The sequence below is a fragment of the Phoenix dactylifera genome, unplaced genomic scaffold (assembly GCF_009389715.1).
Source record: "Phoenix dactylifera cultivar Barhee BC4 unplaced genomic scaffold, palm_55x_up_171113_PBpolish2nd_filt_p 000524F, whole genome shotgun sequence".
NCBI lineage: Eukaryota > Viridiplantae > Streptophyta > Magnoliopsida > Arecales > Arecaceae > Phoenix > Phoenix dactylifera.
Window position 1 is genome coordinate 323,832 of NW_024067935.1, and position 7,806 is coordinate 331,637.

At 39.8% G+C, this 7,806-nt stretch overlaps 1 protein-coding gene across 1 annotated transcript; it reads left to right on the forward strand.

The window, feature by feature from the left end:
- Window positions 1–431: 431 nt before the first annotated feature.
- LOC120106316 (pentatricopeptide repeat-containing protein At5g10690-like) lies at window positions 432–3,619 on the forward strand. The gene is made up of 4 exons (XM_039119305.1): window positions 432–638; window positions 2,321–2,398; window positions 3,179–3,247; window positions 3,333–3,619. Exons 1-4 carry the CDS (start codon window positions 489–491, stop codon window positions 3,522–3,524), a joined length of 489 nt encoding a protein of 162 aa, XP_038975233.1. The 5' UTR covers window positions 432–488; the 3' UTR covers window positions 3,525–3,619.
- Window positions 3,620–7,806: the final 4,187 nt, after the last annotated feature.

Sequence of the window (7,806 nt, forward strand, 5' to 3'; positions counted from 1 at the left end):
TATTTTTGACATGGACAAAAAATATTCCCATTCATTTCAGATTTCTCAAAAGCAAATTTAACGAAATTCTGAACTCCATTCAAATATTCGGCACTGGATCTCGACTTATTTATCCAACTTTTATCCATTCTATTAAAAAACTGATTGAACTGCAAGTAATATAAAAAAATATTAAACTAAATTAGGGTATGAATCACCAATACGAACTCATGGTACAAAAAGATCTTGGCGAATTTTATTAATACAAAATATAAGATTCCGAGAAGCATATGTTGTTCAGTAATTTGATCCAGATCGGTCGAACCCCAAGCTAGATCATGAAAGATGATAAAAGTTGGTCAGATTTTATTAGATTTTATAATGTTCAATTTGGTGAATGGTGCTTCTCTTTCTTTTTCATTGTAGATGCCCTTTGTATATTTGGAGAGATGATAAAGCAGAATGGCAAAAAAATTAATTTGAGACCTAAGCCTCATCTCTATCTTTCAATGATGCGGGCATTTTCTATAAGAGGAGATTTTGACATGGTCAAAAGGCTGCATGTTCACATGTGGTCAGATTCTGTTGGATCAATTTCTCCTTCGGTGCAAGTAGAAGCTGATGAGCTTCTTATGGAGGCAGCAATAAATGATGACCAGGTAGCACCTTTGCTCAATTTGATACCAAACTTACATATTTTCATTTTAAGGTTCTTAGCAGTTGAAGATGTGTCTCACCTACATAAACTACTCATCAGATTTAATTGGCAAGCTTGATGAATAGTGGCCTTTTTGATGAGGAATGTGGTAGTATGTCTTGTCAGGGAAAAATTTTTAAAGCATAAGTTTCAGAAACTATAAAAGATATGATGCACGTTATAAAACAAATTCTGCTGTTCTATATTGTTAATGGCACAATTTGGTCCTTGCTACCGATACAGCTGATTGAACTATTAAGGTGGTCTCTAGAAGCTTCTAGATTTGCTTTGGTATGTTACATATTTAGGAGCAGGGCAATATTAGGCTCTTAGGGAATAAAATCAAGTAGGTGTGGATCAAGTTAGCCATAAGTGTAAAACTTGTCCTCTATTTGGGAAAAGGAAAAAAGGAAGAAGAAGAAAAAGATTAAACCACTTTCCTCTATGGTAAAGACTCCATGGTTAAGTCCTGCTGCTTTCTAGACTCTCTGTTACCAACTTTTTGATGAAAATCTACATGGCAAATTTTCAGTATCTCAATGCGATGATTGTATTGCCGGTGGCTCTCTTGCATATTCATTTGATCTTCTAACAGAACATTTGGTCTATCCCAAAAAACAAAAAAGAAAACTTGTAACCTCGGCCTTATGGATTCATTGAGTTACCTAGATCTAACCATTTTCCATCTACGTTAACCTTTGCCTTAAATCCAAAGATGCAATCACTGTTATTCCTGCATCAAATATGGTTCCTCCTTTGTTTCTCTCTCTCTTTCCTTTTCTTTGGTGTGTGTTTATGCCTTCACACATGTGCATGTGTTTGTGTATGCATGCATCAATCATAAATTCCTCGGTTTGAGTTGTATATATGCATACGGAACATGTTGGTTAAAACTGGTTATGCCAAAACAAGTAAATTATGTGCATGATTCAGTGTCTATATAGGGACTTGCTCTGGTTGGACTTGGTTATCTATGACCAACAACACTTTTAGTCATAGCCAATAGTTCTTAATTTTACATTCATACCTTGTCAATTTATGATATTCTATGTGCACTCATTTACACTGCTTTTCTTGGTCATTTCTGTGTCCTTTGCATGAAACAGACTTGTTTTTGTCTATATTTTGGACCAAAAGTGACGCCATATAGTGTTGAGGTGCACTCCTGCAGCTACTAATACATGGTGTAACCTCCTTGCATTTTGTTATTTCTTTTCCTCGCCATTCTTTCCATTTGTTCATTTATGTTTTAGGATTTCCCTTGTGAATTTATCTTCTTAATGATTTCTAATTTCGTTCTGTTATATTCCAATTATTTTTTGCTTTAAAGGATAAAATTTTCCACAATAATACTAAAAAAAATCTGGACTGCTAAGGTCTTCATTTTATCAATTAGGGGAAAAAAATCCAAGATTGCTTTTGCCTGTTTTTTAATTTAAGTCAACTATTGTGCTTTATATGTTTGTCCTATTTCCTACTTGTGATGCTTGAGTATCTGATATCATTGCTCCATTTTCTAAAGGCTATTAGTCTTCATACCTACTTTGTGCCAGAAAATTGGAAATTGTTCTGAATATCTTATTCCATCATTTTTCCCTTTTCTTTCTCTTAGAGGTTACTTACAAGATGGTAAGTTTTCTACAGGTTGATGTTGCTAGACAAATCCTTCATAGAATTATTACCAAAAGGGAAGGGTTCTCTTGGACAACTAGAGGAGGCATGGTATGCATCTAATTCATCCTTTTCATCAAGTTTTTGAGACATGAGGAAGGTAGTTACTGAAGTTCCTATGGTTTTCTAAAAAATAAAGAAAAATGATCATCAGGTCTATATTTTAACATATCTATTTTTCTTTGACGCATCAACTATATGAAATGGCATATCATAAGAGTGGTTATTATGTTTTTATAGTTTGTATTTTATGAGGGAAAGATTGGTCAGGGCCCAACCAATTCATCTTATGGTTTGTAAGCTGCAGATAACTCTCTTAGCTTTGGTTCACTATTATTTGGACCCAAAAGTTGGTATGCCATTTTCAAATTTCATCTTTAGATGGATTAGATAATTGTCTGTAAGGTAATTATAGCATGTATTAGTAATAGTTGATTTTATATAATGCAGATTTAATGAAAAACAGGGGACCTTTTTTCACAAAACTCAATTTTAGGTTTATGACCTGTCAGTTTTCCAAAATAAATTTTATGAAAAGGAACCGAACAAGCATTTGCATTAAGATTATTTATTTTAGATTATGGCCAAAGAGCCCCTAAACAACTGATGAATGGCATTGTCAGACATAATTGCTTATGACCTCTCTGGACTAATCTTGCAACCAAGTACTTGGTAGTATAGGAAAAGCTAAATATGCAGCAGGAAGACATGTTCTGGGTGAGCACTGCTATGTGTATAAATATGTAGAGCTTTTGTCATGGGAACCCAGCTTAGCTGCACTCATTCTTGTGAGCAATTTCCTACATTAGAGAATATCTGATGTTGTTGCAGGTTGCTATCCGTGTAGAAGCTTTGTCAGGATTCACTAATTCTATACTCAGCCCTTATGTCCTTCCAGAGGTTTTACTCTTTTCATTACTTAAATGGCCTTACATTCTTTCCATTGCTGCAGATATAGCTTGTAAGTTTTTATCCTGTACTTCAGGTTTCACTGAATGATCCTATTGAGAAGTATATGACAGCATTTGAAGAAGCTGATCCATTACCTGCTAGCTTGAAATTGGACAAAGTTATTATGAGCTTGGATTGGAATCTGCTCTGGGGATTTTTTTTTTGTTCTACCTTATCACAAGATTCGATGATGAGATGCAATGCAACTAAGAACAATGGTTATTGAGCATTAAACATTGGCATATTCTTTGAATGGCTTGGAAAATTTCTATACGGAGAGTATGAGGATCACTTACCTCAGACAACGGCGATGTCGACGGCGGCGGAGTAGCTACGGCTCGCTCGGGATGGAGGTGAGATGTCGGCGCGCAGCTAGGGCATCGACCGGCAGAGGATGAGGAGATGGGGCCGGGCGAGAGTTAAAGACAAGAAGAAAACAAAGAGGAGGAGGAGGAGGAGGAGGAGAAGGAAGAGAAGGAGGAGTAGGAGGCTTACCTCAGACGACGGCAAGGTCGACGACGGCGGAGTAGCGGAATCTTCGATCGCCGATCTGGGCTAGGGATGGAGGTGAGATTAGTTTGAGGAGGAGGAGGAGGAGGAGGAGGAGAAGGAGGTGGCTTACCTCAGAAGGAGAGGTCGACGGCAGCGGGGAAGTCGGCGCGCTCGCAGCTAGGGCATCGCCGATAGGAAATGAGGAGAGAGGGGGCCGAGCGAGGGGTTGGGGGTTTTAAGTTTTCTAACGACGCGTATAAGCGTCGTTGTTTGTTAAACTTTTAACCACGCTTTGGAGCGTCGTTGTTTGTTGATATTTCCCGACGCTAACACAAAGCGTCGGCAATCCCGACGCTAACACAAAGCGTCGGCAAAGGTTGGCGCTGAGCCAAACTTTACCCACGCTTTCTCCTAGCGTCGGGAAAAGTCAGTCGGCAAAACCAACATTTCTTGTAGTGGTGGTGCATCCTTCTGCCCTTTTGGATAAGGATCACCACAGCGACTCTGCCACCACCACACTCTTATGATGGTATGATAAAGGAGATGCTTTGAATTTGACCCATGACCCCCTAGAGGGGCAACCCAAGCACCATTAGAGTATGGGATCCTAATCTCTTCTCTCATGTCTTATTCCAAAATTAAAAAGATAAGCATTATAATATGTCTCTAATAGGAGCTTTGTGGTAGCTCATTTGTTCCAAGGGGCATGGCCGCATGGGGAAAAAAATTCACAAGATGTTTGACGTGCTTGTGTTGATGCAATGATTATTTCCTCTTCGTAGCTTTTTGGAAGGACTGTCAAAGCAGCCACTGCGAACCATGTGTTACTTCGAGGCCCTCTGCAGAGGGGGTTGCAATTCCGGAATGCTACGACAGGGCCACTTGGAAATAGTTGATGTCATGATTCATCCGGGGCTTGTTCAGAACCACATATCGTGTCACAAAATTTAAGGTATTTTAACAGTGCCCTACCACTAGTTTGCCTAGAGGGAGATGAGGATCAAGTGGAGCTTGGAGAGTAACTTTCAAGCTATGCAACTGTAACAATCTAAGATCTTACTCAAAATAGCTAGCCGGAAGGTATTATTTGGGTTCTTTAATCTTATATAAGTATCCAAGATCTACGTAGCAAATAATTAGTGTAGGACTAAACACACGTCCAAACGGGTCCTCACTTGCTCCTTCCATTCAAGCTCTGACATTCTCATCAGGCTAAAGGTTCAAATTCATTCAAATTGAATCACAAACACTATGATCGGCCCATAGTTAGCTCTAATGGATTCGTGCTGCAGTGTTTCCTAGTCTATATAGGCTATGGGTCGGGTTGCTCTAATACCATTTGTAACAATATAGGAACTCCCCCAAAATGACTAACTGGAAGGTATTATTTGGGTTCCTTGATCTTGTATAAATATCCAAGATCTATCCAACGAATAATCGATGTGGAACTAAACACACGCCCGCACGGGTATCACATACTCTCCGATTCAAAACTTGACATCCTCATGAGGCTAAGGGTTCAAATCTATTCAACTCTAATCACAAACACCATGATCGGCTCGTGGTCAACCCCAATAGATCTGTGCTACAGTATTTCCTAATCCATATAGGTTATGGGCTTGGTCCGCTCTGATACCATTTGTAACAACCCATGACCTCACCCAAAATGGTTAGACGGAAGGTATTATTTGGGCTTCTTGATCCTATATAACTGCCCAAGATCTACCCAGTGAATAACTAATATGGGACTAAATACATGCCCGCACGGGTTCTCACATGCTCTCCTCATTCAAGCCTTGACATTCTCGTTAGACTAATGATTCAAGTCCATTCAAATCTAATCACGAACACCACGATCGGCCCATGGTTAGCTCCAATGGATTCGTGCTGCAGTGTTTTCAATATAGGCTATGGGTTGGATTCGCTTTGATACCATTTGTAATAATATAGGACCTTACCCAAAATGGCTAGTCGAAACTTTCAGCCAGGGTGATGGCCAGAGGATCATGCGCCTTGGTTGGCCAGCTTTACCGAGGATAACAAATTTAAAGCCAGGGAGGGATGTTGTTCGAATTAAGGACAGAACAGCTTTGTAGGAATTTATTTGTAAAGAATTGTTAGACCCCTCTACTACTTACGTGGGAAGTTTGGCCACCTTAGTGATGCCTGTACAGACTCCAACCACCAGCCGGAGACATAGGAGTTCAAGCCAATCTATGGATCAAGGATTTGAGCTGCTTGGGTTCCAGTACCGGCCGGCAGCTCCGAGTCTAGAGAGCACCAAGCTTTTATAACCGTAGTGTCATCAATAGCTAAGCCAACAGGCTGGGCTCCATCGTGAAAAATAGCACCCGAGGCATCTCCGGGGTCCCCTACCCAAGGACGGGGGAATTGATCTTCGATGCGAGGCTTTAGGTATGCACCCCAGGAGATGAACCGAGATTTAGCAATGAGGCCTAAGCAATGGAGGTCGGGCCATCTATCACCATTGGGCTATTTGTCTTCGGACATAAGAGAGAGAAGGACGAGAAAGCAGTCACCCCCAAACCCTTATGGAGGCTGATCATGGACACCTCTGCTACTGCGACAATGACCAAGGGCACCACCCGGAGACCACATTGCAGAGTTTGAAGGCCATACAAATGCATTATGCATCAATTAGGGCTACAGCATCCTGCAGCTCATCAAGGTCGACTATGGTTATGGGTAGTGCTTTGGACTCACGCTCAATGTACTTTGGCCAATTATAGTTTTCACTAGGGTGGGCAAAGGTGGTGAACGGATAGGTCCTGATTGAGGGGAGGGTCAACCAAACCATCAAGGCCAGAACCAGTAACAACAGACCTAGCAGCACAGAGTCCACCAGCCCTTGTGAGAATAGGATAGAGGAACATAGGTTGAACCAAGGTCCTCCGAAGCCAAGCAGCCCAATGTAAATATGAAAGTGTAATCCTAGAGCTGCTAAATGCTCCTATGTGAATTACACCAAAAATATGTTATATACACAGCCTGGTTGTTTGTTGTTTCTTGGAAACACGGCTGTTAGAAGGGGCGTTAATTAGCTCAAATAAATAGAGTGCTTGGCTCTTATAGCATGTCTGTATGGTGCCGGCTGTAGGTCTGGCTGGGGAAATTATAATAGTCAGAAGAAAGGATGTGGAAAAAACTCAACTACTTCACTCACTTTGATCACTAGGTGTTCTTTGGGGTAGTCATACCAAATATAGGTCCTACATGGATTTTTGGGGTATTCTATGTTAGCAACAATAGTGTTGCCGGGCTATGCAGTCCAAAAGAGGAGGGGGGAGGGGTGAATTGGATTTTTAAAAAACTTTAGCTGATAATACAGTAGAATTAAATGCTTAATAGATGAATATTGATTTCAGCAAATAGACATTAAGTAGATACGTAGAAAATTAAACTAGGAAGAAAAACAAGCTAAACATAGAAAATTTATAGTGGTTTGGTGCCAACCCTATACCTACACCCACTTTCTTCTTAGAAATTTTGCTATATTCTATACTTAGATTAAAACCCAGTTGTTTTCCGAGTTTACAACCAAGCTCAGTTAATTTTTTTAGATCAATCAACCAAAACCTTCAACCAATTATTTTCTAGGTTTACAATCAACCTAGTTGATTTTTTTAGGTCAATCAACCAAACCCTTCAACTAATTATTTTTCGGATTCACAATCAACCCAGTTGATTTCCACGCGATCAACCAAAACCTTCTCTCGAGCCTACCCTAGTCTCAATACAATGCAATTTAAGATTTAGATGAACCTTTCTCCAAGTTTTAATTTTTGAAACTTGTTACAGCAAAATATAGAAAGAAGTAAATATTGTTACAGTGAATACATCTCCAAGATAGTAAATACAAAGTAATAAATGGAGCTACAATCGGTTGGTTGACTTGAATGCTCTTGAAGCTGCTTTACTAACTCTTTGATGTTGACGATGTGATTGTTCACCTCACAATGAAAGCTCTTGAATGATTCTCTTTGAAGCTCTCTCTT

Coding starts and splice junctions, on each gene's coding strand:
- LOC120106316 (XM_039119305.1), top strand. CDS start 489: ATGATGCGGGCATTTTCTATAAGAGGAGATTTTGACATGGTCAAAAGG. Junction 2,399..3,178: donor GGACAACTAGAGGAGGCATG/GTATGCATCTAA, acceptor ATGTTGTTGCAG/GTTGCTATCCGTGTAGAAGC. Junction 3,248..3,332: donor GCCCTTATGTCCTTCCAGAG/GTTTTACTCTTT, acceptor CCTGTACTTCAG/GTTTCACTGAATGATCCTAT.